This window comes from Lipotes vexillifer, unplaced genomic scaffold (assembly GCF_000442215.2).
Source record: "Lipotes vexillifer unplaced genomic scaffold, Lipotes_vexillifer_v1.1 scaffold1798, whole genome shotgun sequence".
Taxonomy (NCBI): Eukaryota; Metazoa; Chordata; class Mammalia; order Artiodactyla; family Lipotidae; genus Lipotes; species Lipotes vexillifer.
Genome location: NW_006789032.1, coordinates 615,863 through 641,233, shown reverse-complemented (window position 1 = coordinate 641,233; position 25,371 = coordinate 615,863). Strand labels below are relative to the sequence as shown.

Sequence of the window (25,371 nt, the reverse complement as noted above, 5' to 3'; positions counted from 1 at the left end):
CAGGCACTGTGATGACACAGGGAGGGGCCAGCCTAGGCTGGAGGGTAACAGGGTGCCGGGAGTGTTCGGGGGAGGGGCGGGTGGGGGCTGAGGATGCGGCAGCATCACCAACGTCGGGGGGAAGCTGGGAGGGACCCAAGGGCTACCAGGAAGAGCAGGGGCCATGGGTGCCAGGAGGACGGGGGTCCCTGCCGGTGGGCGTCTGGGAGATCAGACCAACGGGACCGGGGACAGGCTGCCGCCCACGGGCTCCGCCGCCATGAGGCCCATCTGCGCCGACCTGCGGGACCCACCAGGATGTAGAGCGCGCCCTCCGAGCTCTTCTCGTACTCCTTGATGGTGGAGAACACAGACAGCACGAGGCAGGAGAAGACCAGCAGGAACCTGAGGGCCGGAGCAGAAGGTGGTCAGCCAGGCCGGGCACCCAGCCGGCGCGGGAAGGCACAGGGCAGAGCAGGGGACGCGGCAGCCCAGGGCTCCACAGTGATGACTGGGCCCAGCTGCTCTCCAGGGTGCCCACCATGCTCCCCCCGCCGCCCCCACCTACGTCCCTCGCCAACGTCCAACGTCCCTCTCAGAGGGAACGCAAACAGGGGACACTGCCTTCCGGGCCACTGGGCAAACAAGAAATGAGTGAACCGCACAGCCCGTGCCCACGCAGGGCACCCCGTACGCAGCCACCCCTCTCCTCATCCACAGCTGTTTCCTCGCCAGGCCCCGAAGTATACACTTCCTGTCTCCTGGCTCACACCAGCCTCACACACACCATCCCAGCGCCCTTGGCCGCCGGACCTGTGTCTGCAGGCAGTGCTGGCGGGGGCACTAACGGAGCCGGGAGCCGATGGGCAGCAGGTGTCCAGCCAGAGCGGACAGGGTGGGGCTGGGGTCCCAGGGAGCAGAGCCCCTGAGGGCTGAGGACAGGGTCCAGGCCTCCTGAGGCACAGAGCACCTGGTACGGGAAGCTGGGCGGGGACCGCACACCACGCCCCTCCCACTGCATCACCACTGGGACACCCCCATCACCCCAGGGAGTCGAGACCACCATCCTCCGTGGTAGTGGTGGAGGAGGGGAGATGAGACCCTTCAGAGCCAAAGCCGTGTGGTCCAACCTCAGCCTGGCCACAGCGACAGTGACTCGGGCCCTACCCCGCCCAGCCCAGCCTGCGTCACAGAGCCCCGCCCATGTGCCCCAGAGGAGAGGCGCAGACCCGCCTCCACAAGCAGCCCCTCCCCAGAGCGTGGCCCTGAGGATGTCTCTGGACGCGCCCCCAGCTCCAGGGCAGAGGCGCTACGGGCGGATAACGGAGGCCGCTGGCGCAGACAAAACGCACGCGGGGAAATGGTCACGTTTCAAAACCTCAATTAATTTCCTTTGCTCATTAGCCAATTTATTCAATTAGCTGAGCCCTGGGGGAAAAAATGTCCAGATGTCTCATGTGACTTATACTCGTAATTCTCTGCCTGCGGTGGGAAGGAGCCCACGTGCCCAGAGAGGATCTGCCAGGGTCAGAGGAGATCCCAGGGTGGTGAGCAAGGACCCCGGGGCCTGGGCGGTGGGAGAGACTGGCAGGATCCCCAGCTCAGAAGGGGCACCTGGACCCCGCTCAGCTCAGCACTGGACGTGGGAGCCGGGGGGACGCATAGCATGGTGGGCTTCCCTGTGGAGGTGTCCACAACACTGCAGGATGAAGAGCTGGTGGGGCCAACAGAGAAGGGAAAGTGTCCCTGGCAGAGGGAAGGGCAAGTGGAGTGGCGCCAGGAGGGGGTCGGGGGGGAGGGAGAGACAGTGTGTCCAGGACCCGGCAGCGGGCAAGTCTGACCAGACTGGAGATCGGGGCCCCGGGATGCCTGATGCCATCGTCACCTGTCAGGGAGACTGAGTCCAGGGCTGTGCCCACGAAGGGCAGCTCCTCGTGCTGTATGAAAACATTCCTCTAAAGAAAAACAGGAAAGACCCAGGTCCCAAGGTGACCAGGCCCTCTCAGCCCCGCCTCCCCAGGGTGCTCTGACCAGGATCTCGGAACCTTCCAGAATGGCCAGGGTACGCTGCACAAAGCGTAGCCCTTCTCAGCAGGCAGCCGCCAGGCTGTCAGGAGCCCCACCAGCAGTTCAGGAGACAAACCTGCGGCCCAAGCTGGGAACCTCCCCAGAGGCCCAGCCCCAGGAAGTGCCAGTGACATTCCAAGTTTTGTTTTTGATGTTTTGGGACAGATGGCCACAGATGGCACCGCCTGGGGTGTGCAGGGGATGCAGCAGGATGGACACTCCAGAAAGAGGCCAGCACACCCACACAACAAGGAGGAAGGAGAGGCGGGCAGCAGACTCCCACGGGCAGCAGCCACCCCAGCCATGCCTCCAGGTGCAGGCAGAGCCCCCGCAGATCAAGAAAGGGACAACTCCAAAGGGCAGTGATGTCCCCCACCCCTCGGCCACTCACAGGTAGCCATGATGGGGAAAAGGCACTTACTTCCAGGTCCCCTCCTGTCTGTGGGTAACCCTGTGACCGGCGACCACCCCTGCCCAGCACACAGCCGCATCCTGGGCCCGGAGACCTCCAAAGCCCACGCCCGTCCCGCGAGGCTGGAGGGGGCTCCTCCTCTGGCCTCGTGGTCCCAGGCACGGCATCCTCCATTACTGGGGACACTTCCCTGGGGCCCAGCCCCGGGGAGCCGGGGGTGGGGGGGCCAGCCCTCCCACAGGACGACGCAGGTGATCACCCCCAGCCCTGAGGCCCATCGTGGGGTCACCCGCTGCAGTTATGCTGGGGCCCTGGGCACCGGAGCATCCTGGAGACCCTGGGGAATCTGAGTCACGCAGGGGCCTTCCTTCCCAAAGACCTCTCTTGCCTCAGTGACCTGGTTCTGGCTTCTGGCAGGCTCATGGGAGCTGGCGGCTGTGGGTCAAAGGGACTCCCCTTCTCCCCTCTCCCCCTCTGGAGAGGCACTGGGGAGGTGCAGGGTGGACGCCGCCGGCACCACTGAGAGGCCCCGGGAGGCAAGCTGTGTGCTTAGCACCGACCCCCAGGCCCCAGAGGATGTGGTGGCTGGTAGCTGGGTCCGCTTCCTCCCCAGATGGGATCGGTGAGCAGTTCTACCCACCCACAGGCTGGGAGACCCGTCCCCCTGCTGCAAGGGTCAGCTCAACGGCCAGCACCATCCTGTACATCTCCCCAGCACCGGGACCGAGGCCCCAGGGCCCTGGGGGAGGGGAGTTCTCAGGCCCTCCAGCCTGGGAACTGTCCAGGCTGCAGGAAAAGAAAGGAGGGGAGGCAGGAAGTGGCTCCAAAGGCAGAACACGGTGGCTAATTATGATAATGAATTCATCGTCAGGATGCTTCCCTGGCAGCGGTTGCCAAGGAGACAAGCAGCTCAAGCAGCTGGTCCCCAGCCCCAGATTCCAGGGGCTGTGATGGGGGTCAGGCGGAGCAGCAGGCCAGCCAGGGACCTCAGACCTTGCTCACCTGGGCGGGGGGTAGGTAGGCCACCTGGAGCGCAGGGCAACCGCATCCCAGATGCACAACCAGGCCTGCACCACCCAGTTCACGAGTGGCCACGAGGTGGGGCTGACCCCAGCACTGCAGGATCCACAGCAGCAGGAGAGACCTCAGCCAGACATGAGGAGGGACTTCCACAGCCTGAGCTCTGGGCAGAGATGGACCCCTCTTTTGAAACAGGTGGAGGCACGGCAGGGTCCTCAGTGTAGGGATTCTGACGCATGGAGAGACAGGGCAGGCGGGAGGTGACGGGAGGGACTGAGGGTGGTGGAGGCTTGAGCATTGGCCAGGGGAGCCCCCCAGTCAAGGCCTGACAACACCCCTCGAGGCGGTCAGCCCATCCACAGCCGTGCCGCAGGTCCTGGGTGCACACGTGTGCGTTCTGCCTGCCCTGCACTCTCGGGAGGGGGCAGCCGCCACCCCCAGAGGGAGACCCCACTGCTTTCGGCTCTCCCCTCCCACCCCCTCCCCCACATCTGACTGCAGGGAATATTTCTTTTCCGGAAAACGTGACAAAGCCTCTGCCACCTCATTCCCACGTCTGGTTCCCACTGTTGGGAGGGCACCAGGGTGGATGCCGTGGTGCTGGCCCACAGCCCAGACTCCCTCGCTCCCTTCAAAGACTAAGTTGGGAGATGACTGGGATTATTCATCTCATTTTACATATTTAGTGACATACACCTTTTATAAGCGAATGGCAGGGTTGGGAGGAAGGGAAGTCGTGTTATCAGCACCCCACTTGCTCACCCCCAGCCCCTGGCTGGCAGAGCTGGGAGAGAAGGATGGGGAGGGGTCCCTGACATCAAGCACCACCCCCCAGGCTACAATTCAGCTATGCACCAGGTAGGCGACAACCCAGCAGATTGGAAGAAGATGCTCACCCGTTTTACAGATGAGAAAACGGAGGCTGTGATGCAGCTCACCACGGCCACGTGGGGCCGAGCCTGAGCACCCCTCCCACTGGCGGGGTCTCCCCAGGATAACGTCCATCCCGATAAGGCCGAGTGGCCCGGGAGCCCAGGGAAGGACGGGGGAGGAGCCGCCAGCGTGAGGCCCAAGCTGCCGCACCGGGTCCCCGGGGAACCTCCCGCTGCCTCGTCCATAAGGACTGCAGTTGGCGCTGCAGCCCGGAATCTAATTTCACCCTTAATGAACTGCTCTGCCTCCAGTACCTGGTGCCACTGCCAGTCTCTGGGCGACAGGAAGCCTGGACTCCTGACGGCTGCTCCGGGCGCAAACCAGACGCAAGGAATCGCTCTGAGATCCCGCCACAGCCAAGGGAGCGGGAGGCCATGTGCAGACCCTACGCTGGAAACGAGCCCCGCCCACAGGGCCGCCCACCCAGGCCCACTGCAGTCCCGCCAGGCCCGGTACACGGCAAGTAAGTGCTCAGTAAACGCCTCAGACCTGACAGGCCCCAACCCAGGAAGTCCCAGACCCTGGGAAGGTCCGGCTCCGGCCTTGGCATTTGAGGCCTCCCTTGAATTAAATTAAATTGAATAATTGCACATTCTGTGGATTTCACCTCAATTAAAGGAAAAAAGAGAAACAGGCCAGGTTGTCAGGGACTGAGGCAGAGGGTGAAGCCCAGCCGCCTGTCTGTGCCCAGGCAAGCTTTCCCCACCCGTGCCTCAGCTCCACTCTGCGTCAGCACAGATTTGGGTGGGAGAGCCCACCCCTCTGCCCACACTGCTCCCCGCACCCCATGCCGCCAGGGGACCTGACCCCATCCTTCAAGGAAGGACACTGCTCTGAGGCCTCTTGGGGGGCAAGGAGGGCCCCAGCCTCCCCCTGGGACGCCTTAGCATCCACACGTGGGGAGGAGGCAGCCGCTGGCTGGGTGATTTACTGTGCTGTGGGGCGGGAGTCCCCCTCCAGGTGTTTTCTTCCATGGTCCACACTGAGCTCTGTCCTTGTAAGTCCTGGTCTCCCCCGGCCCCAGCTCACTCTGGGGGTCCCCGTCCTGGGGTGCATCCCCCAGGCCTGCCACACGCACCCCCAGCACAGCCACCTTTGGGGTCCCTCGAGTGCCGGGCTCTGTGCAGGGAGCTGGCCTGACGAAACGGTCAGCGTGGCTGACCCCGGCCCCGCGGGTTCCATAGCCCCACCACGCGGAAGCCTGCGCAGGAGCGGGGTGAGGAGGGGAGGAGGGGTCCCCCGCTGGAGGCACTGCTGTGGACAGACCTCTGAGGTCAGAGCCCAGGGCGAATACCATCTCCCTGGGGAGAGGTGCTCCCCCGCCACGAGGGGTCAGTTTGGACCACCCCGGGCATCTGACATCCCCTTCGTGAGCACAGGAACCCATGCAGGCGCTCAGGGTACCCCCACACCAGGGCCCCTCACAGACCCGCCTCCCCAGGTCGACAGCACGGCCAGGCCTGCTCCCCCGGACTCTTCCTGAACACCCTCCAAGCAGCTCTCGGGCTGGCCCACTCCCCCCGTGCCCCGTGGCTCATAGCTCAGTGGTCCCCTAAAACCACTCCTGGTGTTCTGCCGGCCTCCACCTGCACACCTCCAGCGACAGCGACAGAGGGCTCAGCCATGGGCAGGACCTCGTTTTAACAAGGCCCCTCCCGAACCACCCCTGGTCCTGACCCCGGGGGGCCACCAGGCACGTGCTTGCCTGGGTCCTTCTCCAGGCCAGAGGCACCATCTGCTCCCCAGCCGTGAGCCACCGAGGGCGTAGGGTGAGGGATCAGTGACAGGGCCACCCCATTCACCCCCGACACCAGGGGCACCAGGAGCCCTGATGACAGAGACAAAGCCCAACACTCGTCCAGCAGAGATTTGTCTGATTCCATGGGAAAATCCCCACCACACACGGTTAGCACGAAGGAGGACGACAGAGCCTGAATCCGATCTCCTTTAAGAAACGCAGAGACAGGCACAGATGCTCGGAAGTCAATCGGGAAAGACAAACGCTCCTCAGGTTTTCTGCGTCTTCTCTGTTTCCTACGGTGGACGTGTGTAATTTTCATAATCAGAAAAGATAATGGACCATAACCAAGTGTTTCTCTAAGAGGCCGCCAGCCCCTCTTGCTCAGACCGTGCAGTGCTGTCTGCCCACCACCTGGCCTGAAACACTGGATTTCCGTCCACACGATATTAATTCAGCTCTCAGCTAATCAAACCACACGAATCGGAGAGGACCGTCTTGGAGAACATTAACCAAGGAGGAAAGAGCTCTGTGAGCACAAAAGGCTGAATCGGGAGACGGAGGCAAGTGGTCCAGACACGGGGTGGCCATGCGCCTGCCCCAAGAGCCCCTTTCCCAGGCCAGCCAGTGATGGGCCAATTTCCCCACTTTCCATGGTCCTGCACGGAGCTCACTTGGAGAGACGGCTGTGGGCTCGTGATCAGGACCGCGGCCAGCACCCTGCACGCCAGTCCTGCCTCGGCTCACCCCGGTCACCCCCGCCAGAGGCTGAGCTCCAAATGCTCTCACTTCCTGTTCCTCCGGGTGAAAGTCGAAGCCCGGGTCAGGCCCTGCCCTCCTGCTGGAGGGCCCGTCCCGGTGCTGCCACCACATCCCACATCAAGGCTTGGCCTCTGGGGAGAACGGACTTCTAAACGCCAGTGGACCCAGCCGGGCCCGGCAGGACTGGCGGCCCTGCTCCCAGGAACAGAAATGGATAGGCAGGTGCTCGCCCGGGCTCCTCCCACCTCCACATCCCTCTCCCCGCCCCCCGCCCCCGCTTCCTCCCCCAAAGCCTGGAATCCCAGGAGAAACTGGCCTTTTCCTCAGACAAACCCTTCAAATATTTTTTTCCAAGCCTAAATGTAAAAGCAAACTCAAAAGTTCTAAGCTCTCTAGTCAGGTCAAGACTGAGGCTCCAGGGAAGGAAGGGGCAGACCAGACAGGACCTGGAGGAGGGAGGGGCCTGGGCGGGGGCACACGCAGCAGACAGCCAGGAACAACCTGGGAGCTGAGACCTGTCACCACAAAAGACGATGAAGGAATTTCTGGAGACGCTGTTTCCAACAAGTCCCAGTAGGACTTTCTGTACATTTACAAAATTATTCCAGGGGGCTTCCCTGGTGGCGCAGTGGCTGAGACTCCACGATCCCAATGCAGGGGGCCCGGGTTCGGTCCCTTGCCAGGGAACTAGATCCCACATGCACGCTGCAACTGAGAGTTCACAACTAAGGAGCCCACGTGCTGCGACTAAGACCCGACGCAACCAAATAAATAAATATTTTTTAAAAATTATTCCGGGTAATCTGAAAAAATTAAAGACCCAATTTTACTCAAGCCGGGTAGCCGGCAGAGCCTAAGGACGCTCAGCTCTGAGTACATCCTGGAGGCGAAGGTCAGACTCAGGGCTGGCGGCTGGAACACACCCACCCTCACATCTCAACCAAGTGAAGCCAACACGGCCTCCGCGAGGAGCTGCCGGAAGAGGCCCGCCCGCTCCAGCGCGCCCTCCCTTTGGCTGATCCCAGCTGCTGGGCAGTGGGACCAAGGCTCTGGGCAGCTGGTGGCCGAGAAGAAGCAAGAGCTCCCTCGTGGGCTGGCACCCGCCCCAGACCAGGGGTCTCCCCACTGTCCCTGGGGTGCTGGAGAAGGCGCAGCCCTCACCCAGCCTCTGCCGGGCTTGAGCGCTGCCGGCCCCGCTCACCAGCGCGCGCTTGGGTCCGTCACTCAGCCCGGCTCACCTGCGCCCCGCCCCGCGGCATCAGGACACCTGGTAGAAGTCCTGCCGCTGTCCCTGTTCTCCCTTCGGCAGGCACCATCCTATCCGCTCCCCGGGGAGCCCCCTTTGCATGACGGAACCCTCGCTTGCCAAACCCAGGCCTCCACAGTAGGGAACTGTGGGGCCTGCATCCCCCGGGGCTCTGGCTGGGCTGTGGATGAAGCCACCCAAACACACTAGGGTAAACTAAGGAATGTGGGCCCTGCAGCCCCCACTGGGAGGCACATAGGCCCCAGAGCTGCCCACCCAGGCAGGCAGCCCCAGCCCTGCTTCCTCCTGGATGAATTAAGAGCTTGGTGCAGCCCAGCTTCAAACAACAAAGACCAGCCCTCTCCCTAATTCCAGACCGTTTGCAAAACAGCACCTGGACCACCTCCCCCCAACTCTGGCCATGGCTGTCTTAATTCACACAAGGAACAGACAGGCTTTAGAAATAGTCATCTCTCTGCCCTGACCCCTCCTGCACGCACCCACCTCACCAAGACGGGTTTTGGGGGTTCACCGCCGCCCCACCAGCTGCCAGGGGAGCAAGCTGAGAGCGGTCATTGGGCCATGGCCGCCTGCAGAAAAGCGGAAAGAGGGCCTAGGGGGCCGGGGGCAGCTTCGTTAAACCCTCCCCTCAGTATGGAAGGCAGAGTCCCTGGCGGACAACCTCGGGGCTGCACGGCCCTCTTCTTTCTACCTCGGATCTCACCAAGCTGGCCCGGGCTTGTTGGCCGGGTGCCCCACAGCTGGGAGGGAACGGCATGGCACAGATGAGGCCCATTTCCCGATGCCGCAGAGCTGTCAGCAAACCGTGGTTGGAAAGCGCAGCCGGGCATCAGCCTTCAGAAGGGAGTGGCTGCGCTAGAAGGAGTCTCCCATGGTCCAGGGCAGCGCCGTCTAGAGATGGGCTCAGCCCGTCTTAGTGGTGACACTAAGTCACCACACGACAGCTTAGGAGGGGGTGCAGCTCATCAGGACGCAGCCCGTGTGGAAACCTGGGGTCCCCTTTACGTTCTGGGGGTCCATTGGTACAACCCGCTCGCAATGGTCCTTTTCAAGCCAAAACCATTCCGGCCTCCACACTCGGAGGTCCAGGGTGCTGGGACCATTCAGCCGTGGAAGGAAGACCTCTCCCAATACCCAGGCAGCTGTAGACAGTGAGGTCCTTTAGGAAAACGGCCAGTCCTCCTGGACAAACGCAGCTTCAGACGGGGGCCCCGTGTCTAATCACGCGGCCATGTTCACAGCAGCCCCAAACCCCTCCATCCAGGCGCAGCCACTGGCCGATGGGACTGAGAACGCACCCGGGCCGTGCTGAGGGCGGACAGCGCAAGGTGCTGTCCCGGACGCGCCCACCTCCCTCCACCTGGTCTTCCTCCTTGCTGAGTGACAGACAACGTGGCCAGGACCCTGTGAATGTCACACGCTCCGAGCACTGTGCTGAGTGATTCACAGGAGACAAGCACAGAACGGTGTCCCCACGTCACAGATGAGGGGACACAGGGCCCACAGGCAGGATCCCCGCCAGGCCCACGCAGAGCCCACGGTCCCCACGGCTCGCCATCCTCTGCCCACGCGCGCCCCCTGAACCATCACTGGTTATAACCTCACACCACACCTGACGGGGGCGTGGGGGTGACGAGGTGACGTCTGTGACTAAGGCACGTATCCGACGATCTCCACGCAGGAAAGATCCTCCATTTACACTCGAGAACGTTTCAAATGACCCGCCTACGAGGTAACCCAGGCAGCACGGTTTATAATGAGGCTACCGGACACAGGCCAATGTCTCTCACAAGCCTTGGCTCAGGAAGGGGCAGAAGGCTGCAGCCCAGGGCCGACCCAGCATCGTGAGCCCCAGGCCTGGCCCCCAGCCCCCCCGTCCCCCGCAAGGAGAGGGTCACAAGCCCACAGTGCCTGCAGCACGTCCCGCCCCGTCGTGCTGAGCGGAGGTTCGGCCCTCACCACCATCCTGGCCTTCAGCACCTTCCACGAAAGGCCCCAGAGAACTCTCGGTCCTCTGGAGCCTGTCCCTTCTCCGGGGCATTCAGAACACAGCTCCCGGGGGTGGGGGCAGCCTGGCGGGCTCGCCAGGACGGACTCAGGACGCCTGTGAGCAGTGGCCAGGAGCAGACCCCGGGCCTCACCGTGTACACGCAGGCGCGCAGGGATTAACACAGTCTAGGATTCACTTACTGACCAAAACAGACCGGGAAGAACACCCCCTGAGATGCTCTATCCACCACCAGGCTCGGGCTGCGCTCTTGGAAACAATCCGGTCTCTTCACAATCATTCCGGGCTTAGGTGTTTTCAGAGGCGGTGCCCACTTCGAAGCCCCCCGCCGAGTCTCGGTAGAGACTAGTTTCAATGTTTGACTTGTATTGGTTTCTAACAAAACAGAGATTTTCCTTTGTTCTGATCTGTGAAACTGTCAAGAACGGAGCTTCCTACCGACCCCATTACCTTGAGGACACAGACCGTTTGCGGGGATTCACGACAGTGTAATTAGACACCGTGATTAAGAAACACTTCATTAAAAAACACTTCATTGTCTTATTGTGGGTGAGAAATCCTACGATGAGGCCTGAGGTCTCCAGACAGCCGCCGCCGGGGGAAAGTCTGCTGAGCCCTGGTCTCCCTGGAAACCACAACCCTCCTACCGTTTTCACCTTTGGGGAAATTTCCATAAGATTCTCCAACTCTTCAATCAATAGACATTTCCTCCCCAGGATTGCAGCGAGGTCTGGGAGCTGAAAGAAGCTGAGAATACAGCCATTCAGACCCCAGTCTCCTCTCAGAAGCAGACACCCAGGGCCACTTGCCCTGGGCCCCCCCACGCCCCCCAAGTGCAGTCACACCGAGGAAAAGAGAGGCCAGCACGTGGGCCCACACTTGTCCACCCGAGGGTGGACAGGTGAGAGGGGGAAGCGGGCGGCCTGCACGTGACCAAATGTGGAACCCCACGTGGGTTATCCGAGGCCATGCAGGGGACTGCAGCAGGGCCTTGAGGCCCCCATCCCGCTGCCCCAGCCACAGGCCCCGAAATGTCAGCGGCCCCCCGAGACCCACCTGGACACCATCTGAGGACGGAGGGGGCTCGTTGGACCAGCCCGAGAGAAGGCAGCTCACAAGAGTGAGCCACTCAGGCGAGCCCCGGCCTCCAGGGGCCAGTCCCTGCCCGGCAGTCACCGGCATTTTCCATCCCACCTATTTCAAACACAGTCTCACCTGGCAACTCCAAGTGGCTTTTGGATGTTGGAAAAGTCAACCGATCTGCACCCCAAGCTCCCATCACTGGGCAGAGACCCCTTCTGTCCGGCGTGAGTGGGGCAACTCAGGAACTCGACCATCTCAGCCTCGGTTTCCTCACCAGTGAAAATGGGGCCACAAAGTGAGAAACCCCCGAGACCAGCGGACAGCGGGCCAGCCCAGAAGACGTGCGGTTCCCCTCCCCTCCTAACTTGAGCCTCGGGAAGATCCCCCCCCCCCCCCCCCACCATGATGGAGCAGCTGCCGCTCCCACCCGAGAGGGGAGGGGGCAGCGCACCCAACCCAGGCTCTCAAAGGACCCCCAAGGGCTTGCCTGAAGCAGATGAGTAGCCCCTGGGGCCCCACTGACCTGGACACGCATCCCTTAAGTGTTTTGGGGCCTTTTCTGTGGCTCACACCCCCTCTGAGAAACTCATGAAAACCCTAGACCGCAGCTAGGAAATCCTCTCATGTAAAGACGCCCTGCTCTAGGGGCGCACAGACCCTCGGAGCCCCGAGACCTGCCTGTGGGTGTGAAGGGCAGGCAATGGGGAGCTGAGATGCACCCCTTCCCCACCCCACACGGCTCAGCTCCTCGCAACAGGGCCCCCACTCACTGCGGACGACAACAGCCTGCCCGCCCAGAATCCTGGCCAGGTCTGGGTGAAGAGCCACGCGGCGCGGGGACCTGCCCATCTGGGGACTGCTCTCCCTCTCCAGCCGGAGCAGAGGAAGGGACGCTGCAGGGGCCTCGGGGCTGGGAGGGGAGGCCCGGGCGGGCTCCCCTCAGCCTGGTCCGGAATCCCTCCTGACTCAGGGAAGCCTCCCGCCCCCACAGGCAGCAGCAGTGATGGCGATGGCTCCGGGCCCAGAGGCACGTCCATGGAGACAGCCCCTTCCGCAAAGGGCGGGGGCACCTGGCCTGATGCCCACCAAGCCCGGGGGCCAGAGGGTGGCCACCTCCCTCCCCACCTCTGACACCCAGAGGGCTCAGCACACCTCTGCCTTCCAGAAGCCAGGCTTTGGTGGCAAAGGGCAGAGAAAGGTGGCCCAGGAGGGCAACTGCCCCAGCCCTGGGACTACTCCCGGCCCCCACTGCCCCCCCGCCAGGCCCAGCTCAGGAGGGGCTTGAACTGGTTTAATCAACAAACCAAACAGACGAGGGCCAGTCCCTGCTGGGGGGCGGGGGTGCACAGGGGAGGCTGCACCACTGGGGACCAGCATGGGGGCAGTGAAGGCCTCCTGAGTCCAGTGGGCTGGGCCCCAAGGATGGGCCGGGCCTGGGGACAGCTAGTGAATTCCAGGCCTGGGGACCCGGGGGGTGACCCAGGAGCAGCAACAGCGGGACAGAGATGTCGCCGTTCAGGAGCACCCCCGGACCGGCACCGGGAGGGTGGAGACCCCACGTGGTAGCCTCCGCAATGCCTTGGGGGCAGGGGCAGCTGTGCCCCGTTCACTGCCCCTGGACCCTCACACACTGCAGGCCCACCTGTCCTGACTCGGGCACTCCCGAGGCGGGGGCAACGCAGACCCACACCCAAGAGCAGCTGCCTGGCCCGCAGTCCCCACACTCTGTTCCCAGTTCTGGAGGCTACAGCTTCCAGGACGCAGGACGCACAGAGGGGACCCCGGGAAGTGCTGCCGGCGGGGACCTTCGTGCCCAAAGCACAGCAAACCCTCCAGCAGCCGCACCACAGGTCAGACAGGAGTGGGGGCACCGCTGGGCTGTGCCCATACACCAGAGGTCACCTCGGGCCAGGACCTGGCTGACCAGAGCTGGCCCCCGCCCGGCAAGGAGTGGAGGCACGGGGCTCTTCCAAGGAGGAAGAGCGCACCTGGGCATGTCCACCCCGGGAAGAGCGAGGTCACCTCCCTGGGGCAGGCGGGGGCTGACACAGTGCCAGGGGAGCCTCTGCCTCTTGGGACTCCCGGGGTGGCTCAGCGCTAGGGCTGGGGACAGTGGCCAGGAGGCCTCCAGGGCTGTGGTGACCCCCCGGGACACCTACCCCTCCAGCAGCTTGGCATTTTCTCCCAGGGTCTTCTCCCCCCACCCACAGAGGGTCCGTCCAGAGCACACACTCACAGGTCACAGGCACACTCAGGGGCACACACCCCCTCATCCCAGGTGGGCACTTGGTCGGAGATGGTTTCCCAGAATCCACCCCTCACTCCCATCCCCAAATGCCTCTTTCTCACAAAATGGCCGAGTCCCGGGCCCAGTCTAGCTGGGATGGGAGAGAGCGCCTGTAGGCTCAGAGGCCGTGCTCGCCACAAGCACGGGTGCGCGTGCACACACACACACACAAACGCCACACGCTCGAACACCCGTGTGCACACAATGCCGGCCTGTGGCCACCAGCCCTGCCTCAGGAGCCAGGAGTTCCCTGAACAACGGGCCCAGGGACACCGACAGCCCTCCCAGGGCCAGGGCTGGCGGCCCCAGGATGGTGGCACCCCTCTTCCTGGGGGTCCACTCTGCAATAAAGGGGGTCTGGAGCCCAGAATGCACACAGGGGCGTCAGGCATGCACCCGCTCCTCCAGCGAGCAGCTGCAGAGGGGCTCAGGGCTGTGCTGGGTGGAGGGGAGGGTGGGGCGATGCAGGCCAGGCCAGGGCTGGGTGCAGGCACCACGGGGCAGGAACAGCCAGCTAGCTGCCCTCAGCCTACGGCTGGGGGAGAATAATGACGGGACCCCTCCGCCATTTCGGCGCCCCAGAAGCTCACCCGAGACGGAGAGTGAGCGGCTTGGGGGGATGGGGAAGGGTTGCCCAGCCCCTCCCCCCATTTCCCCTTCTCTGAGGGAGCCCATCTAGAGGGGGCCCTCTAGGAGCCCAGCTCCAGTGACAGGACGGGCAGCGCCGCCCTCCCTCCCGGGTCGGCCCTTTGTTCGGTGCAGTGGCCGTGGGGAGGGGCCTTTCAGGGCCGAGGTGGGGAGGCTGGGGCGCTGCACCTCTCCCCATCCTGCGGGGGAGGGACTGATGCAACCCAACCGGGCCGCTGGCGGGCGCGGGAGGCGGACAGGCGCCCCCACCCCGGCTCCAGAACTCCTTCCAGCCAGACGTCTCCGAAATCGCTCTCCAACCTCTGCCCTTCGCTTGAACCCAGGGACCCCAGGCACGCGGTGTGACCGACGCGGGCGCTCGGACGCACACGGAGGCCCGCGTAGCCCGCGGCTGCGCGCCCACGGGCCACCAGCAGCCGATCGCCCGGGCGCCCCGCCGCCCGGTGGGCACTCACACGTAGGCGTGGTAGATGAAAGCCCAGCCGCGCGGCCGCTCCAACACGTTGTACAGGAAATTCTGCAGCTTGCGGTAGAAGGCGTTGCGCTTGGGGGGCTTCCCGGCGCCCGCGCCGCCCGCGCGCGGCTTACTCAGGATGCTGCCGCGCTTGGGGGCCTCGGAGCCGGCGATGAGCAGCGCGCCGTCCCGGGTGGAGTCGGGCGCGCCGGGGTCCAGCCCCACGAAGCCCACCTTGAGTTTCTTCTCCCCGCTCGGGCCGGGGTACACGCCGCCGTTGCGAGGCCTCTGCACCATGGTGCCGGGCGGCGCCCGGGCGGGCGCGGGCTCAGCGGGGGCGGCGCGCGGGGGGCGGCGCGGGCCCGAGCCCAGTTCCCCGGCCCTCGAGCCGCATGGCCGGGCGGCGGCGGCGGCGGCGGCGGCGGCGGCGGCGGCTCCGCGCTCCTGCCGGGCCCGGGCCGCGCGCGGGGACGCTGCGGCCCCTTCGCTCCGCGCGCGCCTGGGCGCCTGGCCCGCGGCCGCGCCGGCCCCGCCCGCCGCCTCGCCCCGCCCCCCCTCCATTAACTCCTGCGCCGCCGCCCCGGCCGCGGGAGGGAAGGGGAGGTGAGGAGGGGCAAGAAAGAGGAGGGAGGGCCAGGCTGCGCCACCCCGCCGACCTCTTCCCGCCCCTCCGGCCACGTGTGACCTGACGAGGGGATCCGGCCCCCTGGTCCCCTCTGGGGTGGGCAGGACCAGGCAAGCACACGCCTGAGCAGAGACCCCAGCTCTCCCTGGGATCCCCAGGAGGTGCGGTGCCAGGGTCTGGCCCCAGATGAATTCTTACCAGCTGGGCCCGGACTGGACCCCTTGGAGCTGGGGAGGCCAGGCTCTCTGTTAGAAGGCCCAGCTCCCCGGGACCTTATGCTCCTGGCCTCTAGATGGGCCAGGCATGAGGACGCTTTAGACCCCAGGCCCTTGGTTGTGCAGGGAGGCCTCTGTGGAGACTTCCTTCTTAAGAGGTAGCCTGAACTGGGCCTTGGAGAGGACGTCCCCGGTGGGGGAGACAGCTGGGGAAAGGTGGGGGTTTGCAGAGGCTTCTCGGCAGGAAGGAGGGTCAGGAAGCTCAGACCTGAGAGACACCCCGGGGAGCCTCGAAGTCCCCCAAGGGGCCTGGGATTTGTTCTGCAGACCCCAAAGAGGCCCGAGGCAGGGGCAGGGGGTTGGAGAGTGGGCCCAGGGCAAGACCTAGGCCTCAGGCCAGTGGGGACGCCGGTGCCACAGTCCAGACAAAGGAGAGCAGGCTCTGGACGCAGACGGCAGCGTGTCCCCTTGGCGGGGAGTGGGCAGAATTGGCCTCCCCTGGCCATGGGTGTCCTGGGGGGTCACTCTGGAACCTGCTTCTGGAAGACCAGAGGGCTCATTCCTCAGCTCCCGATGGGTCCCTGCACACTCGATGCTGTCAGCTCCTCACGATGCCCCCCCCCCGGACCCCCGATCTGCACACCTAGGATGGTGTTGGCTTCAGGGGCCCTTCCTGACTACACCCAGACCTCTCCCACGTTCACCTGGCATCGTGGGATGTACCAAGCGAAAGGCCCTGTTTAGTAGCTGGTGATGCCCTCACCGGTAACGGCTGCTAACGCAGGACCCCTGGCGCCAGGTCAGCTGTGTCGTTTGCCCTTTGGGTTCCAAAGGCATTGGCGTGGTTTTGTTTTTCTTCAGTTGGGCAGAAAACATAATGGACAGTGCAGGCACAGGGCTAAGTCATCTAGAATGTTGGGGAGACCGCAGCGCATGCCACACCCACACCTGTGCACACAGGTGCATCCCAGGGGCCGCAATCCTGACCCCCACCTCCCTGCCTCCAGGCCTGCTCACTACCTACAATCTCCAGCGTTAGGTGGGTTCTCCCCCGCTGAGCCCAGGCTGAGGGAGGAGATGGAGGCCCTGGATTACGAACGGGAAGAAGGGGCCCCTGCGTCCCGCGCGCACTGGGTCTGCACGGGGGTGGCGTCTGGGGGACACTCATGCTCAGTCCTCAGAAACTGGGCGAAACACCTGTGACTCAGACGTGCAGACTCTACGAGGGCTGGGCCACCCCCTGCTGCTGAGGGGAGGCCTCCTAGACCCCGGGGTGCCACTTGGGCTGGGCATGGTCCCTCCCTGGGGGAGCCCCTTCCCAGGGTTGGATGGGAGAGCAACGTGAGCCCACGGTTAGCGTGGCTCACCGAGGATGAAGGTGTCACCTTTGCAGGGGCATTGAGACAGCAGCAAGGTTTGGGCTCGGCGTTCCAGGGCACTGAGCAGGAAGAAAGGACGGCACGTCCCTGAGGTCCGAGGGGCCCCTGGCTGCCTTCATGACCTCCTGGGGGAGGCGGTGCTGAGAGGGAGCCCCCACCCGGCTGGAAGGGGACTGGGCTCTGTCGCAGGCATCCCCCACGTCCCCGAGCCCCTGCTCGCTTGTCTACACTGGCGTTGGCACCAAGAGCTTTACCGCAACTCTTGGAGGTTCCGGAAGGCGCACACCACATCAAGGTTTGAAAACCTCTGCTTCCTCTGTTTAGGATGTCCTTTCCGTGATCATTTGTGTTTTCAATTCTGTGTCTTGCACGCCACGGGCTGTGCACTGTCAGCAGTCTGGTCACCAGTGCCCCCCACCCCTGCCACCTAGGCAAAACAGGTTGTTGAAAAGAGTCAGTCAGGGTGAATTTCATGCAAGTGACAGGAATTCCATTTATTTTAAAATAGATGGGAAAAGCTTTCAGGCTCAAGCCATCTTTGCCAAGACTGCACTGACGGGATCCAGAGAAGGGGAGTGGAAAAATTCGGATGCACACAATGCCCAGACCCAGTTTGGGGAGAAAGCTTTCACCAGGACTCTGGAGCGGCCGCTGCCCACACCGGGCGCTGTCCTTTCAGCACCACCCCAGAACCTTCTGAGCCCAGCCCAGTCTTCTTTTGCCCTCTCCCCTGGCCTCCTCCTCCTGTCCCCCACATCACCGGCTACACTGAGCCGTCACATCAGAGGCCAGCTCAGAGTCTCATCCCCTGCCCCCCAGTACTCCTGTGTGTTCCCTTCCTGTGGGGGAGCTCACCACGCAGGGCTGTGACCTTGCTTCCCGGCCCGGCTCCCCTGCGTTTGGGTGCATCTCACTCACCGTCGTGTCCCCCCCAGAGCCTGGCACAGATGAGGCCCACGCTGTGAGGTCAGGGCATGTCACAGCGGCTGGTGTCGGAGGCCACATGGAAGCATCTGGATCATCCCCTCTTCGGGAACCTTCATGGTGACCCTTCCCCCGGCTCAGACCATGGGCTCGGCATTTCCCGGGAATCCGCTTCTCCACAAGCCCGGGGGTTGTGACTCTAGCTTCACAACAGACAGATGGTGGAACCAGAAGACTTCAGAGCACAGGGGAGCGAGTGGAGAGGACGCAGGCCTCCCCTGGCCGTCCGTCCAGTCCGTCTGTCCGAGGGCCATCAGCGGCAACGCCCTGCAGGCCGTCCCCGGGGGAGGTGGCTCCGGCACCCTGCTGTGGGACCCCTTTTTGTTCAGCCCCGTCTGATGCTTTGTTGACACCTGCAGTCACCAAAAAGATACTTACATCCCGGTGTTCAGCCATGCTCAGGTTCATGGCCAGTGACCACGTGGACATGGGGGGCAGACCCTGAAAAGCAGAGTTTCCTGTTTCACCACCACCCCATTTCCTCCCAGTAGAAAAGAAGCAAGCTCCTTCCCCAGCCACACCGCCTTCAGAAAAACAGATGGTCCCACAGAGGCCCAGAGGGAAAACTCCACCAGGCCGAGAAACAAGACAGTTTGGGGAAATGAGAAGAGACAGGTTCTCAATCACATAACCTGGGTCAGGGCTGTTGTTGTCTTAGTGCTGTGATTTGGGCAACAGGAACCTACCCAGACAGAAAGTCCCACCCTCTCCAAGGAATTTTCCGTTATTAGGAGGAAGGGCTGTATTATTTATCCAGCTCATGGAGGGAAAAAAGAAGTGAGGAAAAATTCAAGATATGAAAGCATTAATTTTTTTTAAACATCTTGCACTAAAGTCAATATAAATTTAATTTATAGGGTTTTCTTTTAAAGGCTCAGAACTCTCAGCAAGCTTCCCCAGCTAATTGAATGCGGGAGCTGACCTGTATTTCTCAGCCGCCAATAACACCTTGACGCCAGGAGTCCACGGTCGCCTGTGACAGAGGAGACAGGCTGGGCAGCAAAGGTAGCCCTGGAGGCGTCCAGATGGGTGGGAATCATCGTGTGGATTCTGGGCTCTCAAAGGGGCCCCCTCTTGGCCATCTGCCCTCAGGCCCCGCCCCCACTCTCTGCAGGACCCGTTTCCAGGAGCAAGGGGTGCGGGGGGTGGGGGGGGTTGTTTGGGAGTCTATGCCTTTTGTCATCTCTGAGGTGTGATCCAGGCCCCACCAGCGCTCTCTCTCTCCAAGTCAATGCTCCCATGACCCACTTTCCTCGCCATGGCCTCTTTACCTGTGTGACCTGGCCCGGCGGTCACAGACCCCCCAACTCTCCACCCCACGTCCCTTCCTCCCAGCTCCCCGCCCTGGGCACACGACAGCTTCAAGGACCCTCAAGCAGGTGAAGGGGGCTTTGAATATACTGTTCCCTCTGCCGGGAATGCTGTTCCCTCCATTAGCACCCGAAGGTCCCTGTGGTTCTCAGGGAGGCCCTGCTTGTGGATCTCCCCTGAGGTGCGACTCCAGCCCCAGCTCTCAGGTTCCCCATCACAGTCTCAAACTGTGTTACTTATTGGCTCACCGCCTGTTCAGCCCGCAACCCCACTAGACAGAGAGCTCAAGAGGAGAATGGTGCCACACTCACAGCCCTGTGCACGCACCCACGGCCCCGTGCACACTCACAGCCCCGTGTACGCTCATGGGCCCGTGCACACACATATAGCCTCATGCACACGCACACAGCCCCATGCACACTCTCACGGCCCCTGGCCCAGCCCACAGAAGCTGCTCGTCAACATTCCCTGACTGAGTGAACACTTTTTTCTAGAGCTAGATGTTGCTTGGAGCCTCTAGCCAGGATGCATCCCTGTTGATCGGCCTGGGGCTTGTGTGGCTTAGGGTCTGCCCAGGTAGACCACGGGCGGATGTGAGCTGGAGTGCGATGCCGTGGAGACAGGCTTCCCACCATCAGAGCGGTCAGCCACCCTGCCCACACACGGGCGTGGGCATCTGGGTCCTGGCTGCCAGCCCACTGCCAGCCCCGGCTCGCTTGAGTGCCCGACTTGCTTGGCCAGATGTCCAGTAGGCTTTGGACAGAGCTGTCCAGTCTGGGGGCTGTCAGAGTACCCCCCACCCCCGGCCCCCTCACCTAGGACAAGGTCACCACACACTAAGCCAGGGAGATGGGACAGAAAGCCTGGACTCTTGGACCAGCAAAACCAGGACACATCAGCCTAGACAGAGCTGGAGCCCTCAGCCAGCACCACGGGCTCAGGCAGGGTGGTCCCTGATGAATCACTCCACCAGCAAACGCAGCTCCACCCCACAGCGTTGCCAGAGGCAGGGTGCTGCCGGCTGCAGAGCGTAGCCCTGGGGTGGCCCCATGGGCTCATCCGAGCTGGTCGAGTGACCTTCGCAGAGCCCAGGGGTCCTCACTGGTCGAGTGAAGAGAAGCGGCTCCCACCTCATGGGGCTGCCGGGGGTTGCTGAAAGGAGGCGACCCTGAAAACACCACCCAGCACAGAGCAGCATCCAGGAAACAGCAGGGAGATGCATGGTGACCCCAGTCCTGGCTTAGAAGCACCCTCTTCCTTGGTTTCTTACAGACCCTCCCCCATGGGAGAGTCCCCCAGCTCAGACACGCTGACCCCTCCCTTCTTGGCATCCACCCACAGAGATGAGATCCACTTAGGCCAGTCATTCTTACCCAGGGCAGCTTTGTTCCCCAGGGGACATCTGTAACGTCTAGAGACATTTTTGGTTGTCGTGATGGGCACAGGTGCTACTGGCATCTAATGGGCAGAGGCACAGAACAGGCTCCTCACCCCCACAACAGAGAATTATCTATCCCTGGATGTCAACAGTGATGAGGTTAAGACACCATGATTTAGGTTAACAAGGTCTTCTCTCAAGTTGCAAATATTTCTGGGGAGTTGGCCATTCACCCCTTAGTATAAAATAGTGCCAACAAATGGATTTTCTCCCTAAAGCTCCTAATAATACCCAAGCCAAGGGATGAGAATTTTCATGGCAGGAGTCCACAGTGTTGGGAAGGAGAGCAACTCGCCCCGACCCCAGGAAGGGCTTTGGGCAGGGCAAGCATCTGTGTGAGGGGCACACTTGCCAAGAGGCAACAGGATGGCTCATCATCAGAGTTCGACAAAGTAACCCTGGGTTTTCCACGTTGCTATTTTCTAGCCTGATGACAGAATCTACCTTTACACCATCACAGAATAGTGCAGTCTTTGCTTCTGTTTCACGGCTCATGTCTGTGTGTAACTGGGCAAGGTGCTGGACCTCTCTGGCCCTCGTAAATGATACCACAGGATTGTTACAACCATTCACGGAGTTAAGGTTTGCATAGCACTTAGAACAACGTCTGGCATGAGTAAGCATTATATAAGCTTTAAAGTAAAAATAAATGAATCGATTCCAGGGCTGGCTCTGCAATCCTGCATTTCCAACATGTACCACCTTCCTCAACACTGAGGGGGAGGACCCTGGGTTTCCGGAGACACACAGTAAAGAAAGGGATGAGAGGACACCCCAGAGGCACGTAGCATCCCAGGGGCCTCACCCCGACGCCAGCGGAGGCAGCTGCAGGCTTCCAAGAGAGCCGGGGCTCAGAGGAGCGCCATCTAATACAGACCCCAGCCCTAAAGGTGCGCAGAGCACCCATCCAGGTCCTGCCCACTCTGAGGGGCAAGAGGTTTGCTCAGAGGCCAGAGATGGAAGGGGACATTTCACAAACTCCCACCCCCACCCCCCTTCCCCGCCCCTCTTCCCTCCTTTGTTCTGTCCTCCACCTCCCCATTTGGCTCAGCTTTGCCCCCCCCCCCCCCACTTTCTGGGCAGCTGAACCCCAGACACCAGGACCCCAGCCATCTCGAAGACCCAGCTTCAAACAGCAGCTGGCACGGTCCTTGTCACCAGAGCCCAGGGTGGGCCCTCTGGGCCAGGGAGCTGGGCCCGGGAGCTGGGCCCATCTGTCACTCGGGGCTGGCACAAGCCCAGCCACGGCCCCTATGCCCCACAGAGCTGCCAGCATCCCTGACAAGAAGGTGGCTTCAGAGCCTGGGGCCACTTCACCAAGCATCTTCACAGAGACGGTCCAGAGAGAATGATCTGGTCCCTGCCCCACTGACCCCTCCAGGTCCACCCACTCCGCCTGGGGCGGACACGGAACAGGCAGGGCCTGGGAGCTCTCGCCTCCCCCACCCCTGCTTCCGGCCCCACTGGGCCCACAACCCAGGCCCAGCCCCCGGTGTGCGGCTGATTGGACCTCTGCACTGGCAGCTGATTTGGCCGGGCTCCCAGCCACGAGCCCATGTCTGAGCGGCCCTCGCCCTCCCCAGCCGACCCCCAAAGAGACGCCAGGAATGGAAGCAGCTCCTCTGGACACCAAGCTCCGCTCCTCCCCAGCCCACCCAGACCCACCCCAGTGAAGTCACGAGCAGCCAGCACAGCCCCCCAGCCGGCTCCTCCCCGCACGGGCGCAGGACCAGGAAAGCTCCCCAGCGCTGCCTGAGTCCAGCCACCCACGGCGCCCTGCGCTCAATCCTGACTCCAGCCAGCCAGCCAGCAGTGCAGCTACAGCCGGGACACAGCTTGTGCGGGCGCACACACACTCACACTCGTGCACACGTGTGCGTGCACATGCGTGCTCCCTCAAGCACGCACGGGATGCACGCATGCGCACTCACCTGCACACATTCGCTGCCCTGGCTCCCGTGGGCTCCAGTACCCCCACCATGTTCTCCCCACACTCCACACAGCCACACGCAGACGTGCACAGCTCCACACCCAGGTCACACTCACACAGGTGTGCACGGCTAGATACACACACCAGGGGCACTCGTATAAGCTGGCACACCCATGGTCCCACTCCGAGACGTACCAGGGCACCCAGAAGGAGACACACCCACAGCCCCCCACAGGGGCGGTCACTCCCTTGGAAGCCCTGGGGTCTGAGGCCGCCGTCCAGACACAGGACTGTCACCACCAGGGTCACCCAGGTCCCTGGGGGAGGGAGGGAAGGTGCTTCCTGTCTTGAGGGGAGGACACCGGGAGCCCTGGGGAGACAAGGGCAGGAGACAGATCAGATTTGGCCAGCTCAGCAGGACCCTGCAGCCCCAAGGACTCATGAATTTTTCGGAGGTACCCAAAGTGCAGATTGAAGCTGCCAGTTGGGTCCTGGCAGATCTTGCTTTCAATTATTCCCCAGCCCAGCAGAGGGTGGAAGACCCAGCCCCGGGCCTCAGCTTCAGGGGGCAATCGCCCAGCCTGGGCTCCGGCACCAGCCTTGTGGTCCCCACGTCCTGCGCAGCAGCCCCGGCATCCAAGCCCAGTGTGAGCACTGGTCTGTGCCCCCCGCTCGGGTCCTGGCCCTAGGGCTGTACCCCCGCCTGCACCCCAGGGTGCCCTGTCAGGGCTGTGGTGCCACCCACCCTGTCCACCCACCCTCCGCCTCTGAAGCTGACACCCCAACCCCAAGGCCCAGTGGACCCCGCCCCCTACCCTGCTCCCCTGCCCCACCCACCACCAGACCAAAGGGAGGGCCCCCCACGCCCTCCACTCACCGCACAGCCTCAGCCCGGACTCCAATGGCCGGGCCGGGAGCTGGACAGCAGCGGAGGCAGGCCAGGAGGCAGCTGCACAAGCCCTTTGAGCACCTGACCGCAGGGGGTTCCTCCACCCACCATCTGCTTTGTCCCCGCTGGCAGTGGGTGGAGCGGAGCAGGAACCAGCGCCCTCACCGTCTGCACTACTGCCCAGATCAGAGGCTCTCAGAGTTAGATCCAGGCACCCCGGGGACCGAGAGCCCTCCAGAAGGCCCTCAAGATCAGACTGTTCTCCCAGTAACGCCAAGGCCTTGGCTTTGTCCCGCCCGTCCCGCCTCGTACAGTGGGGTTTTCAGAGCCATGCGATGTGTGACGACTGCGCTGTGTAACCTTGAGTTTTAAATATTTCTGCTTTCCTTTCTGGCGCACCAAGTCTATGGCTACCACCTTAGTGGTGTCTGACCCTGCGAGGGTTTGAGAACCGACACCCAGAGTGTGACGCTGGGCCTCTGCCATCCCACCCAGCCCTCCCCTCCCGCTGCCAGTCCCAAGGTGTGGCCAGTGCCCACCCTCCCCCTGAAGCCCCTCCCGCTGAGTGTGTTTGACTCCCGGAACAGCCCAGAGACCCAGGCCCCTGCCCACCCCAGCTCTGCAGGGGGCTGCTGGTGGGGGAGCCACCCCCTCCGAGGTCAGCAGAAAAATCCTGGGAAAGGTGCTGCATGTGCTGCCCCCACGTGGACACCTGGAGGTACTGCACGTCCCCGAGAGTGAGGTCCGGATTTCTCCTCCTCTGCCCTGGGGAACCCCAACCTGAACAAGGCACGGGGATGCAGAGAGGCCCAGTGCCCTGCCAGGCAACAGACTAGGAGCTGCACCTTCCTGGGGCTGCCTTAATCACTCCATCCCTGAAGGCGGCCCAAGGCCCCCTCCGAGACCCTCTGAGAAGCCCCACCCTCCACCGTGGCGGGGACCCCCATCTTCCTCAGACTCCGGTGGGAGTGGAGAAGTGCTCCCACCTCTGTCCTCACACTGTCTGTCCTGAGAGTCCATGAGCCTGGAATGATCTGTGTCCCCCACCCCAGGAACACGCTCACCTGCGGGGGGTGGGGGGCAGTATGGCTGAAATCCCCCCACCCTTGGCATCTGGACCACAACAGCCGCTTGGACCAGAGGGTGAGGGTCCCCTCAGGGACCACACTGGGGGGCTTCCTTTGACCCCAGCCGGGTGCTGGATTCATTCTTACCCTGTCTCAAGCTGACAGGTTTCTCTGGCTTGACCCCAATTCTAACTGGGCCAAGTGTAAAAGGACAGCTTCCTGGGACAGGCAGCTGGCAGGGTCACAGCAGGTTGGCCCCGGGGGCCCAGGACGAGCCGCAGCTCGGGAGAGCGGCAGGGGGCACCCAGTTTCCTTGGGTAGGGCCACCAGATAAAACACACCAACAAGTGTGAATCTCAGGTAAGCAGTAAATACTTTTTCAGTGTACATAGTGTATGGGACATATTTATGTTAAAAAATTATCCACTGTTTATCTGAAATCCAGATCTGCCTGGGGTACTGTGTCTCTGTTTGCCTACTCAAGCTGCCCTCCTTGGAGGCCTCTGAGGGTCAGCCCAGACCCTTCGCATGGGGGTCTACAGGCCGCCAGCACCGGGGAAGTGGGTCCCAATCCACACTCGGCTTGGCTACTCTGGTGCCCTTCTTCTGGTCCTACTCTCACTTCATGCACCCTCCGGGGGCCCATCCCCACTTTGGGACTGGGCGGGGAGACACCCCTGAACCCCAGCACCCGTCTGTCCTGGCTGGCCCCTCACTCGGTGGCATAATTCCCATCACCACCCAGCGTGGTGGGCTGGATATGCTCCCAAAGAGTTCAGGCCTCAGGCCCTGGATCCTGTGATGTGACAAGTGTCAAGAAAGTGTTTTGCAGAGGTGACTAAATCAAGGATCTTGAGTGGAGATCATCCTGGATT

The 25,371-nt window shown here is 62.7% G+C and overlaps 1 protein-coding gene across 4 annotated transcripts in view; it reads right to left on the bottom strand.

Annotated features, from left to right (window-relative positions):
- Window positions 1-15,059, bottom strand: part of KCNQ2 (potassium voltage-gated channel subfamily Q member 2) — a 50,791-nt gene extending 35,732 nt beyond the window's left edge. For 3 of the 4 annotated variants that reach the window (XM_007462243.1, XM_007462245.1, XM_007462244.1), the window contains exons 1-2: window positions 14,660-15,059; window positions 294-384 (exon numbers count right to left, since the gene is read on the bottom strand). In XM_007462243.1, coding sequence (XP_007462305.1) covers window positions 294-384; window positions 14,660-14,955 — 387 coding nt within the window. In that variant the 5' untranslated portion in view covers window positions 14,956-15,059. The remainder of the gene's footprint in view (window positions 1-293; window positions 385-14,659) is intronic. The other variant, XM_007462246.1, reaches the window with a different exon arrangement.
- Window positions 15,060-25,371: the final 10,312 nt, after the last annotated feature.